This window comes from Vigna unguiculata, chromosome 7 (genome assembly GCF_004118075.2).
Source record: "Vigna unguiculata cultivar IT97K-499-35 chromosome 7, ASM411807v1, whole genome shotgun sequence".
Classification (NCBI taxonomy): Eukaryota; Viridiplantae; Streptophyta; class Magnoliopsida; order Fabales; family Fabaceae; genus Vigna; species Vigna unguiculata.
Window position 1 is genome coordinate 40,070,719 of NC_040285.1, and position 13,724 is coordinate 40,084,442.

The 13,724-nt window shown below is 35.2% G+C and overlaps 3 protein-coding genes across 3 annotated transcripts; all 3 read left to right on the forward strand.

The window, feature by feature from the left end:
* Positions 1 to 212: 212 nt before the first annotated feature.
* LOC114191453 lies at positions 213 to 1,964 on the forward strand. The gene is made up of 3 exons (XM_028080625.1): positions 213 to 1,353; positions 1,446 to 1,837; positions 1,935 to 1,964. The coding sequence occupies exons 1-3, from the start codon at positions 213 to 215 to the stop codon at positions 1,962 to 1,964; spliced, it is 1,563 nt and encodes a 520-aa protein (XP_027936426.1).
* A 1,767-nt stretch (positions 1,965 to 3,731) lies between these two features.
* Positions 3,732 to 4,353, forward strand: LOC114191454 (3-ketoacyl-CoA synthase 19-like). The gene is made up of 2 exons (XM_028080626.1): positions 3,732 to 3,745; positions 3,849 to 4,353. Exons 1-2 carry the CDS (start codon positions 3,732 to 3,734, stop codon positions 4,351 to 4,353), a joined length of 519 nt encoding a protein of 172 aa, XP_027936427.1.
* Positions 4,354 to 7,077: 2,724 nt separating this feature from the next.
* On the forward strand, positions 7,078 to 12,010 carry LOC114191810 (probable protein phosphatase 2C 11). Its single transcript, XM_028081212.1, is given in 9 exon segments — positions 7,078 to 7,317; positions 9,037 to 9,179; positions 10,451 to 10,549; positions 10,679 to 10,837; positions 11,142 to 11,204; positions 11,207 to 11,227; positions 11,345 to 11,436; positions 11,547 to 11,618; positions 11,714 to 12,010. Coding segments are annotated over 9 exon segments (948 nt in total). The 5' UTR covers positions 7,078 to 7,147; the 3' UTR covers positions 11,843 to 12,010.
* Positions 12,011 to 13,724: the final 1,714 nt, after the last annotated feature.

A 13,724-nucleotide genomic window follows, 5' to 3' on the forward strand; every position in this document is an offset into this window, starting at 1 on the left:
TTTTTTTTACTTTTCACACCCCCTGACCCCTCCTTTTGCGCACCAACCCACTCCAATTCATTGTAGTTACTAAAACGCCTATATAATCAACCACACTACCATTGTTTCTCTTATCAAAAGTTCTCTGCATACAAGCTTCACATCTACAATTTTCTGATCTATTTTTGGATCTAAAAAATTCCGGTGTAACCTTCCATACCAATCTGTTCAGAATGAGTTCGTGGAATTATGGAGGATCTTCTTCGTCTAATCCAATTGATGACGAACCTATCATTCCAGACATTGTCGAAGACTTTAGTTCCGATGATTTTGAGGAAGACAATGCAGACAATCAAGAAATTGTCCCAATTCCTCCTATGGATTACAATCCCTATGGGGAAGTCCAACTAGAAGAAGCCATGCAATTCGATTCTAAAGAAGCAACGGTGTCTGCCATCAAACATTATCACATCACTAATGGATACAGCTTCAATGTGGTAGAATCAAAACCGCATCTTTATGTTGCACGATGCATCCATTACAACAATGGATGTCAATGGCGTCTGAGGGCCAGTTATAGTAAAATCCGACATCATTGGGAAATCAAGTCCATTGATGGTACACATACGTGTTTCTCTACAGTAATGTCACAAGATCACTGCAACCTAGATTCCACCCAAATTGCTTCAATTGTTTTTCATTTGGTCCGCACAAATCCAAGCATTCGCATCAAAAGCTTGGTCGCTGACATCAAAAGTCGTTACGAATACACAGTCACATATAGAAGAGCATGGATTGCGAAGGAGAAAGCAATAACAATGGAGTATGGTGATTGGGACCAATCTTATAATGAAGTTCCCAGATGGTTACTAGCTGCCCAGCAAACCAATCCTGGGACAATTTTTCAACTTTCCGGTCCTCCAGTTAATTTTGATGCTGAGGATGGAAGTTCCACATACATTATGGAATGTTGCTTCTGGGCATTTGGACCTTGCATTGAAGGTTTTAAGTATTGTAAACCTGTTGTTCAAGTGGATGGAACCTTTTTAACAGGCAGATATCATGCCACCTTGCTTACTGCAATTGCTCAGGATGGAAATAGAAACATATTTCCTTTGGCATTTGCAATAGTAGAAGGTGAGACAAAGGAGGCATTGATTTGGTTTTTTCAACTACTGCGAGAGCATGTAACTCCTCAGCCAAATCTCTGCCTAATTACTGATAGAGGCAAGGGAATTTTGTCAGCCCTACGATCGGAAGAAGTTGACTGGGAATCAGACAATCTTCACTCTGTCTACTGCATACGTCATCTGGGTTCCAACTTCAACAATCGCTTCAAAAATGTCGATCTCAAGAAACAATTCATTAACTTGGGTAAGACGTTTTTCTAACTTTAAATTGCAGATGCACAAAATATTTCCCATACATAATACTTTTTCATTTCATTTTATATTTCTTTTTCACAGCTTATGAAGTCAAACAACCTATCGTGCAACCAAAACTTTCAGCTATGAGGTCCCAATACCCACAAGCAGTAGCTTGGATTGATAAAATCCCCTTACATAAGTGGTCTCAGGCTTATGATGGGGGGCGCAGGTACACGCACATGACAACAAACTTGGCGGAGTGCATGAACTCTGTGCTAAAGGGGGCTCGCTCATTACCTATCTGTGCACTTTTGAAAATTACATTTCAAAACATAAATGCCTGGTTTGTTGAACGCGGCTTAAAGGCAGACTCTATGTTAAGAGCTGGACATCAATATCCAGAAGATGTCACAACCTTGCTCCAACAAAATCAACAGAAATCTGCATATTGTCATGTTCAACGCTACGATCGAGATAATTCAGAATTCGAGGTGCAAGAGATATCGAGCCCCCATTGCTATCGGCCAAAACCAATCTCATTCACTGTCACATTAAACGATTGGTGGTGTGATTGTGGTCACTTCCAAGCTAGTCGATTACCCTGTCAACACGTCATAGCTGTTTGTTCTTTTGGTCACATGCCAATTTCAAATTTTATCGATCCAGTTTACACCCTTGATAACATAAATAAGGCTTATCAAGTCCAATTCCACCCCCTGCGAAATGAGGACTATTGGTCAACATATACAGGTCCTAATTTCAATCCAGACCCCCAAACTAGGCGTAAGGTGTAACACCCCTGGCCCGCCAGACCATGTCAGGTTACTGCAGCCCAATGCACCCCAACCCCTCACCCTTCTCCGTCCATTCATACTGGGTGGGTTGTTGCCAGTGGGAATCGAACCCCCAACCTGACCTTTAACACCTCTGGCACACCAGCAGATGCTACCAGTTGTGCTGTGTAACACCCCTGGCCCGCCAGACCATGTCAGGTTACTGCAGCCCAATGCACCCCAACCCCTCACCCTTCTCCGTCCATTCATACTGGGTGGGTTGTTGCCAGTGGGAATCGAACCCCCAACCTGACCTTTAACACCTCTGGCACACCAGCAGATGCTACCAGTTGTGCTGCAGCGCAACTGGTAGCATCTGCTGGTGTGCCAGAGGTGTTAAAGGTCAGGTTGGGGGTTCGATTTTTTTTTGTAACACCCCTGGCCCGCCAGACCATGTCAGGTTACTGCAGCCCAATGCACCCCAACCCCTCACCCTTCTCCGTCCATTCATACTGGGTGGGTTGTTGCCAGTGGGAATCGAACCCCCAACCTGACCTTTAACACCTCTGGCACACCAGCAGATGCTACCAGTTGCGCTGCAGCACAACTGGTAGCATCTGCTGGTGTGCCAGAGGTGTTAAAGGTCAGGTTGGGGGTTCGATTCCCACTGGCAACAACCCACCCAGTATGAATGGACGGAGAAGGGTGAGGGGTTGGGGTGCATTGGGCTGCAGTAACCTGACATGGTCTGGCGGGCCAGGGGTGTTACATAAGGCTTCCGGACGACCTCCAAGGACTAGGATCCATAACGAAATGGATCAACCCGTTACGGATAAGCCAAAAAAATGCTCTTATTGTCGCACTGAGGGTCATCATAGGGGACAATGTCCATTTCGTCAATAAGTTGTACATTTTTTATTTCAATTAATTTAATTTTCAATGTTTTTTTCTTCTTTCTACAATGAATATTAATATTTCTTATGCATTCATCAACTACAAGTTCAAATACTTTATTCTTTTATGGACCAACAAAACTTTATCAAATGAGAACAAATAATTATTCTCGCCTATGTATCCAATTCAAATTTAACAATCGATTTCAAAATTTGCTATGTAATCGATTACAGTTCGTCTGTAATCGATTACACTTCATCCACAAAACTGAAACACATGCAGTAATCGATTACAGTTTGGTGTAATCGATTACTCATCTAAAATCGTGCTCCCCCCCAACGATTTCCTCTAAAAGTCGTTCCACCCCCACACGTTTTTCTTTAAATCTCGTCCACCCCCCCCACGATTTCTCCTCTGACCACGCTGACCCACAAAAACGTTTGGGGGTACACGATTTCTTCTTACGAAAACGTGCACCCCCCAAACGTTTTGCCTACTTCCGTAATTTTTTAAAAATTTGCCCATACCCGTAATAAACCCATCCCATTTGCCTACAATCGAAAAAAACCCAGAAACAGAAGATCAAAAAATTCATCATCTTTATTTTCAGCCACTTCCTTCCTTCACCAGAACCTAACAATCGCACGCTATCATTCAATAAATATTTGATGGTTACATTTTACTTCCCTTCAAATATTTGTTTAACAAAGGAATACATATGGTTGATGTATGGTTTCTCACAGTAACTACTTGAAAAGTGCCTGTCATATATGTAGACATGCATTTGCACTGCAAACATATATCTCATCACCTTATTCAAAGCTTCTTGATATAGCCAGAGATGGATCTTTTGTTCTTCTGCCTCCGCAGTAAAGATCGTCCTACGAAACAGAAAACTGGGGTTAGAGGAGTATAGGTTTCTCTTCAAAACCATTATCAGTTCGGGGATTGGGGAGAACACTTACTGCCCCAGAACAGTTCTTGAAGGGAGAGAAGAGTGTTCATCTCTTAAAGACTCGTACCATGAAATAGACGAGATCATGTTCGACACACTCGACAACCTCTTCAAGAAAACGGGGATTTCACCCTCCGAGGTAGACATCCTCGTAGTGAACGTCTCCTTGTTCTCGCCGGCACCTTCTCTCGCAGCACGCATCATAAACAGGTACAAGATGAGAGAAAACGTGAAAGCTTTCAATCTTGCAGGAATGGGGTGCAGTGCAAGTGTGGTTGCTATCGATGTGGTGCAGCAACTGTTCAAGACTTACAAGAACTCTGTTGGGATTGTTGTGAGCACCGAGGATCTCGGTGGACACTGGTACTGTGGCACGGAGGTTTGAAACCTGTTTTTTGTTTCTATTAATTTTATGGAGGTTTGAAATTTTTTTTGTTTCTATTTATTTTAGGGAGATGATACATTGACAAAAATTTTTTGACAAACTTTTTGACAAATATTGGTAAAAAAAACCCTAAAATTTTATTATTTTATTATCTTAACTTTCATTACAAAATAAAAAAGTTACTTTATTTGGTAACTTTGTCAACTTTGTTAACTACATCTTTGTCAAAAAATTATTTTCCTTTATTTTATTGTAAAATTTTAAAACCTGTTTTGTTTTTTCAGAAATTTTATTTATTTTTTATTTATGAATGGCAATAACATTTTCAGAGACCGTTATATATCATGTACGTATATGTATATAAGAATCTAATGTAATATGTATACAAAATCATCGATAATAATAAATATTTTCTAAACTATTCCTTGATTCTAATATTTTTTAATCTTTTTCTCATTTATAATTTTATATTATATTTATGTTATAAGAATTGTTTGATTAGGTTTATATCTGTTTTGTTATTATTTTTATTTATTTATTATTTATTTTTTCTAATAATTTATTATCAAATTTTGTTATATTTACTCAAGATATTATAAAATACACTAAAAAAATAGTGACCAAAAAATCAATCACTAAATAACTAAAGTCAGTAAATGATGGAAAGAATGTCAATTTAGTGATTGAACAACATATTCATCACTATTACGTTGGTCACTGATTGATTCTTCACAGTGATCAAATCTGTGATTGAATTTTAATGATCAAATCTGTGACAAAAATTAATTATTGAAAATATAAAAAAATAGAAAAAGAAAAGAAAAGGAATACAAATTTATATACAAAAGAAAACCGTAACATACTAACATGCATATAATACAGGATTTTACACTTTCAATTGTATAATTTTAGCATTCTTATTATTATCACTAAAATTTAAAATTCATAACTAAATTCAAATATGCAATTTAGGTGTTCAAATCTAGCTATTAATTTGGGGTTAATTTAAAATTTATTATAACTATGTAAGGATTAATAAATATTTAAAATTAAGATAAAATAGCGATTAAATCGAACGAAATTTGCGGCTATAAAGTTGAAACAATCCAATCATATCATAATATTTGAAATATTTTTTATTACAGTAAAAGATAATTGTCAACTAAACGTTAAAGAGAGAGAAAAGATAATACTTATTATATTATATATTGATATGGAAAAAAAAGTTATTTCACCCTATTTATCTATTATTTATCAATTTTTATAGAGATAAAATAATTTTAATAAAATTAATTTTTATATTTGTAAAGAATAAAGGGTAATAATTATAAAGAATACTGGGAAATAGCTGTATTCACTACTAGAAACAAAAAAAAAAAAACATTTTAGCATATACGTCATACAAATTTAGTTTTCTATTTTAATAATAAGTTATGCAAGTGTTTGAAACATGAAACCTGGAACATGGAGAGTGTTCCATGCAAATGCAACTAATGGGAAATCAGAAGCACCACAGTGTCCTCATTACTACACTGCCCAAAAATGGTAGAAGCATTAAGTGCTTCCATCACTGCAGCCAAAAGGAAAATAATAGTTAAACAAATAAAAACACACATTGAATTCATTTTGGGTGACTGAGATTAAAACCGAACCAAACCGAATCAAACTGAACTAAACTAAACTATCGGTCAGAGTTACATCACCTTCTGCCACATTTACTGCTCCTGCTCATTTATGTAAAAAATGTTTTCTCCCAACACCTTATAATACTATAATACCGAATTTAGACTTTTTACTGAAATTTTTTGTGTTATATTTCTATTATATCTTCGTAATAATATACTAAATATCATTAATTTTAACGTTTCAAAATATATAAAAAAATATTTAAAATATCAATATAATATATTTTTAATATTAAAAAAAGACAACACTACAAAATCAATAAAAAATATGACTCTTTATAATACATGTCTTCACCACTCAATCTCTTCACAACTTCACATATGTCTTTAATGCTTTTTTACTACTCCTTCTAAGTTTCTAACTACTACAAAATAATTGCTGCACACCTAATGTACTACTCTGCTATATATAAAACCCAGTACAACCATGATATGAACGTGCTTAAATATCATGTTTTTTTTTTCGCCAATACGAAACAATTCTTAGTATTGGCCAAACATTACGAGGTTTTGTCTTTCTTTGACACTTCGTTGGTTCCATTCCACCAAACCAGGACCAAACCGAACATGTTGGATAAAGAGCAACAACATCCTAAACAACCATGTTTTATCAGGATTATATAAAAGAGAAAAATAATTACATTTTTTAAGATTTTCTCCTTGTTATACCTATAATTAGTATAATAAGAAGCTACGATTACAATGAATCAAATCATTTTCCAAGTTGTGAAGAAGAAAAGGGAAAGGAACATGTCAAAGCCAGTAACTTAAATTATTCATTTGAAAGAAGATGATAATGTGATAGTTTGCATGACATGATTCAATGAAGGACATGAGACTTGTGACAATGGCGTTCATTCACTGAAGCTCAGAAGCTGAGTAGTGTTAAAGAGAACCAACACATGTACTTGATTGTACGCCGGACATGTATTGGGCCTTTTGCTCTCGTAGGCTTATTTGGGCCTTCTTCTTTTTTTTTGGCTTGTTTGAAAATGAGTGGACCCAAAAAACTGAAACCAGCGAAATAAACTACGCGTAAAGTAGATAGTGCAAGAAAGAGGGATAGAGGGAAAAAACAGAGGGAGAAATGAGAACGAGGAGATGGTAAAATGATCTCAAACTCCGACCCTGTAGAACCACTCACTGCGGCCGCGGCCACCCCCGCCGTCGCGGTAACCGCTTCGTCTTCCGCTGAAGGTCAGCCTGCACCGCCGGCGACGCCAAACATTGTGATGTCCTCCAAGGATCACGATTCTCTCTTCAGCGGTGGCGGCATCAGGTGCTTATTTCCATTTACTGTGGGCCCTCCCTTTTTCTGAGGCTGTTTCTCTTTTTTGTTTCAATTTTCTATTACTTCGGGTTTGAATTGAGGCTTTTAATCGGCAAATTCGTGATCGACGCCGCTATGAGTTGAAGTTGTGTTCGGAAATTCAATTATCAACGCGATTAGATAAAATGGGAAAATAAATTGTTAACAGGACCGGGAAAATACGATGCTAGCATGCTTGTAAATTGCGACCGTAATTTATTGCATTTTAATGCCGTGGGTTGATGGTCATGTGTTTGTATGATATGATATGACATCGCAAATTGATGATAAGAATACTTGGGTTTGATCCTTCTTGATATTTAAGCTTTTGAAAGGAGTGAGGAGGGAAATTGTAGTGTCTATATTAATCTATGTTACTGTTAATTAGAAATGGGCGTTATGGCTTTGTGTACCCTTCTTTTATGTTCATGTTTATTAAATAATTTCTCGTGGTGCCTTTTTATACTTTTTATGAATTACAAGCTATTGTTTTATAAATTTTTCGTCACCTGACCACTCAGACCAAACCCTGCATCTACTACTAATTTCAAGCAATTTTTCTTTTAATATTTATATTTTACAGTTATAGTAGTGAGGCGTGAAGTTATAAAGTTGGGTGGTGTTGAGGTTGCAAAGTAATGGTTCTTGTATGCTCATTAAAAATTTAAAATGCTTTTTCAAGTTTGTATCAGTTTATTTGCTTTGTCCTACCTGGAAGCATCCGTTTCTTACCACATTAGATGAAGAATTTAGGGAAATATGGAATTCTTTTTCCTTTAATTTTGTAGCATCCCCCCTCCCCCACTCAACCCCAAAATACGATAGTTCCTTTTAACTATTCCATGACTGGTTGAACCAGTCTAATTTGGAATTTATTCCATACCGATTTGGCTCAATTATTAGATCAAATGTGTTATTAACTCGGTCAGCCAATCCTAACATAATCAAACCGGTCTTAAGACTGATGCAAACCAGTTTTTGATCCAAGGCCCACTTTGCAATCACATCCAATGCCATGCTTGACTGAACTTTCAATACTGGCAGTCTGGCTTTACCGTCACATCCAAGGCTGTTATGCAAGCGGTCCTGTACCAATGACTAGATGTTATAGATCGAACTTCATCTGTCTGTACCAATGAACCATTCATCTCTGCCAATAGCAAAATTATGGGTCTAAGACCATATTTGGTCTAACAACGGTTTTGGTTTCTATTTATTAGTGATCAAACACTTCTGCTATATGACTTTCAAGCTGTAGATTAAAGCATAGGAAAGGAAAAAGTATTCGTACTTTCTTTGATTATATAATGAATTGTATAGTTTGGAATTCAAACTAGCGAACGTTATATAGAGAGGAGGGAGGAAAATACATAATTTAGTAAGTGCTTCGGTTAAGAAAAAGATGGACCATATATTAAGTAGTTTCGGGAAATATTTACTCAATTAAATGCTATTTAATCTGTACCTCATAGTAATGTCTGATCAAGGCAGATATTGTGGGAAAGTGTAATGAATGACATAATTTGTTTGTTTATTTACTGCCATTAACAATTTTTTACCAAAATTCGTTGAAATTAAATTGTAGGGTTCTATGAGATATATTTGAATTTTGCTTCAGGTACCCTCTTATGTTTTCTAATAATTGTCTCCCAACTCTCAAATATTCAAAAAAAGATTATTTTTGTCTAGCTTTCTCTCTGGAAGTCGAAGTGGAAGGTTCAGCTATGGATATTCCAGTTTCAAGGGTAAAAGGTCATCAATGGAGGATTTCTTTGAGACCACCATATCAGAGGTCGATGGTCAGATGGTTGCGTTTTTTGGTGTTTTTGATGGTAAGCCTGTTTTATATTCCCTAAAATTGGATTTTTTTATCTTTACCCCCTTCCCTCTTTTTATCTGATTTAGTGTGCAACATAGCCAATTTACAAATCAATTTTAAGATTTTGATTGCTTGGTATGGCATTTAGAATAAAAACTCGTGGTCCTGTTTCGTTTTTATAACTTATATGACTGTTTATTGTCTCTGCTGTTGGCTGTTGGTGACATGCTTTTTATAATAGGATCAATCTCGCTAGCATGTGCCTCCATGGTGAGTGTCTCGGCTTTTGTGGCAATTTGACAAACATCTCTCCTGTGCGTTCAACACTGTTTCCATTTTCCATCTCTACTAGACTCATCGTACCCTTTGCTTCTTGGATTTGCCACCTTTGCTTTCTTGATCCATCCATGTTTTCTGTTATTTACTATGTAGCTCATTTTCTCGCTGTCCAGCCCTTTTTGTTACCTGTGGTTGATTCGGACCCTCTGAAGGCTGAATCAACATTTCTTTCTCTCTGTCACTTCTCAGCAAGTCCCCCGTTCTGTTTTGGCCTCTTCTCTCCTTTGAAGGATCCTCTTATTGTTTGACTTCTTTCCCAGTGTTTGTTGCACTCCTCATGTTTGGTGGCTGCACTTGGCTTCTAGATTTTTCTTGCAGAAACCTCTGTTTTAGAGCTCTTTTGTCTGTTTTGGTTTGCTCTGGTTTGACTTTTGTTTGCCTACAACATTGGTTTCTCTGCTTCGGTTCTCCATTTGCTGTCTTCAGCAGTCTCAGGCACACTCTGACCCTTCTAGTCTTTAGTCCTGTGTGCACTGCCCCTGTAGATATTCTGTCCTGGGATGATGATTGTTGAAACCCAACATCAACTATTATAGGGTTGATAGGGTCAAAGTAGAGGTAATAAAGACTTGGCAATGGACACTTGTTGAGTTTGGGATTGAGTAATGCACAGCCCAAATTAGAAAATGATTATTCCAACCATGGTTGGAGTCTATATTATATTTTAAAACGGATTTATTTGTAATAAAGCGTAGTCCGGTTTAAACAATGGTTTCTAGTATCTACTTTCTATATTTCCTATTACGATTTCTTTTCTTATTTTCTTAGGGTTATAATCTAGTACATTAGTATAATTAAGGGTTAATGCTTTATTTTTCTCTGGTCCTTATTCAATATTAATTTCTGATATTGATAAAAATATTATTTATATTATTTGATTAGATATGTTAAAAATAAGGACACAAAATCAAAAAGTAGTGTTAATTTGTTTCTTTTTATTCTTAGGTCACGGAGGTTCCCGGACTGCAGAATATCTGAAAAATAATCTATTTAAGAATTTGAGTAGCCATCCTGACTTCTTTAAAGACACAAAGACTGCTATAGGTATGAACTTCATTGTTGTAAATTTATAGGATATGTTAAAATTTTCATATCATATTATAGTTGTTTGGTTTGCGGCTGGACAGTGTAAATATTAACATGTTTTCTGTTTAATTATTTGTTTCATTGCAGTAGAAGCATTTAAACAGACAGATATCGACTACCTCAATGAGGAAAAAGGCCATCAAAGAGATGCTGGGTCAACTGCATCAACAGCTATGTTGTTGGGGGACCGAATTGTTGTTGCAAATGTTGGTGATTCCAGAGTAGTTGCAAGTAGAGCTGGTTCAGGTTGATGCCATGTCATTTATGTTTTAGTGAGAATTTTATTTACATTGGGCATAATCCACATATTTTTAATATGGTAATGAGTGGAGGGAATATGCAGCATGTTTCCTTTCAATGAAGTACATTGTCAAACATTGGTTTTGGGTCACTTCAGTTTTCCTGAGTTTCCAGTGTTATCCTTTTTAGTAAAATTTCCTTGCAAATTGCTTAAGCTAGTTGGTTAGGCAAGATAGGCTCAAGAAGCAATATATAAACTCCTGTTCCGTTTTTTTTTTCCTTCTTGTGATGAGTTTTTGTTTTAATGTAGCTATTCCTTTATCTATTGATCACAAGCCTGATAGATCTGATGAACGTCAAAGGATTGAAAAGGCTGGGGATTTATAATCTGGGCTGGTAAGTTTCTTCCTGTAGGGTTGTACTGTCATTTTTTTGGGCGGGGGCAGTGGGGGGCCATACTCCACAATAAATTGATAATAAATAAATAGCTTGTACTGCTGCTGGTTGATCCAGGAACATGGAGGGTTGGTGGTGTTCTTGCAGTGTCCCGTGCATTTGGCGACAAACTTCTTAAGCCTTACGTTGTTGCTGACCCAGAAATTCAGGTTGCTCAAATCATAAGCGAATAAGCTTGATCATCATCCATTTGGTATTCTGTGCTGTTATATTTTGTATGCCTGCTAAGTTCCCCTCTTTTGGTTCTTTTATGGCTTAGGAGGAAGAAATTGACGGTGTAGATTTTATTATAATTGCTAGTGATGGCCTTTGGAATGTCATATCAAACAAGGTGAGACTATCTTACTTATTAAAGTTGACCTAAACTAGGTTGGTTTCTTTTTCATTTTGATTTTGTGATTGATTGTGCGTCCATGCCTTTTTCAGGAGGCCGTGTCTTTAGTACAAAATATCACAGATGCAGAAGTGGCATCGAGAGAACTTATAAAAGAAGCTTATGCACGGGGAAGCTCAGATAACATCACTAGTGTTGTTGTTCGATTTGATATATCCTGATATGGTTGTATGCTTGTACTTTAGGTATCTATCATTTCTAACAACTGAAATTCTGAGTGTAGAAATCACAAATGGGTGTGAAGGTGTACTATGTTTTCTAACGAATTGCTTTGTTAATTATTTTCATCATGATCTTGCCACTGCCTAATTTATTCTAGTCTTATATAATGTATTAGGTTCATTCTTTTTCTTTTTTTTTTCCAGTCCAGTGGAGGTTAAATCTCTAGGATCATCTACTTAATGTAACTCAATCTCAAAAATTGCTTACAAAGTTAAGGTTTGTCTTCAGTTAAATTAGTCCCATTTTTAATCGATTCCAACACATTGTGCTCATTAGGGCAACAAAGGGATTGTTTGGTTTGTAAAAATGTTTCTGATTTTTTTATTATATGTTTCTTATTTTTAATAGTTTGTAAAAGAAAATAGTTAAGACGGAAAGCAGAAAAAGAAAACCCGTATTAATTTTATTTAAATTTTTAAAGCAGAAAATAAAATGAAGATAAAGTGATATTTTTTGTAAATAAAAATTAAAAGAAAAATAATTTTTTGACTATTTAATATTTTTTTTTACAATTTTATGCGTTATTTTTTTAAATAATTTTTTTTTTATTTTTTAATATTAAAAATCATTTAAAAATTTTAAGAGAAAATTGTCAAAAATTTATTACCTTAATAGTTGTCGGGAATGGCAGATCGTGCAAGTTTGGACCGTTTTGAGTCTTTGATCGAAAATGTGTTACAAACTTTCAGTGGTGGAAAATATTTGTTAAGGTATAATTAATCGTATAGTACTCAGTTTGGGGCTGTGTGTCAAATAGGAATTCGGTTTTAAAAAAGTGTCAATTGCATTCCAACTTTTGAAAATTGTTTCAATTAGGTCCCTTTCAGACAGAGTTGACTAACGCCGTTAGTCAACGGGCCATGTGTCAATATGTGGTTTTTCTGATTTTTTTTTATTTTTTTAAAAAAATTAAAAATGTCACGTGTCAAGTACCTGCGTGTGACATGTGGCATTGTCAGTGCCACGTGGCATTGGAGTGCCACGTGGCATTGGAATGCCACGTGTTAGTGTCACTATCAGATGATGTCATTGTGTTGATTTCGATTTAGTCCCCATATATGTTTTTTGTTTCAATTTAGTACCTAAGTATGTGTATTTCTGATTCAATTTTGTCCCAATTTTTTTTTAATAATTAAAATATTTTTGTAATCTATTTTTTATAAGATTAAAATTAATTAAGTATAAATATTTTTACAAAATTAAGTACTAATATTTATAATGTTTCTCTCAATTTCAGACCAAATTTATTATTTGTATAAATGTTATACTAATATTTTTTATTAAAAACGAATTTGAACATATTACTTTATTAATTACTTTTTTATTAAGTACTCATGTTTTGTTATTTTTTTTTTCAAAATAGAACAATATTGTCTGTTGCTAATTTTTTTTTACTAAAAATGACTTAACAAAATGTCTTTTACTACTAAATTTTAATATAAATATCAAATATTTAATTTTTGTAAAACTTTTATACTTAAGTACTTTTAATTTTATAAAAAAATATTTTAATTATTAAAAATTATTAGGTCAAAATTGAATCAAATACACATAAGTAGGTACTAAATTGAAACGAAAAAATATAAATGGGGACTAAATCGAAATCAACACAATGACATCTGATAGTGACACTAACATATGGCATTACAATGACACGTGACACTGACAATGCCACGTGGCACACAAGGGACTTGACACGTGGCATTTTTTTTTAAAAGGAATTAAAAATAAAAATTAAAAAAAAGTTAATTTTTTTTTTAAAAAAATAAAAAAAAACCAAAGATTGACACGTGGCGGTGGCACGTTGACTAACGGCATTAG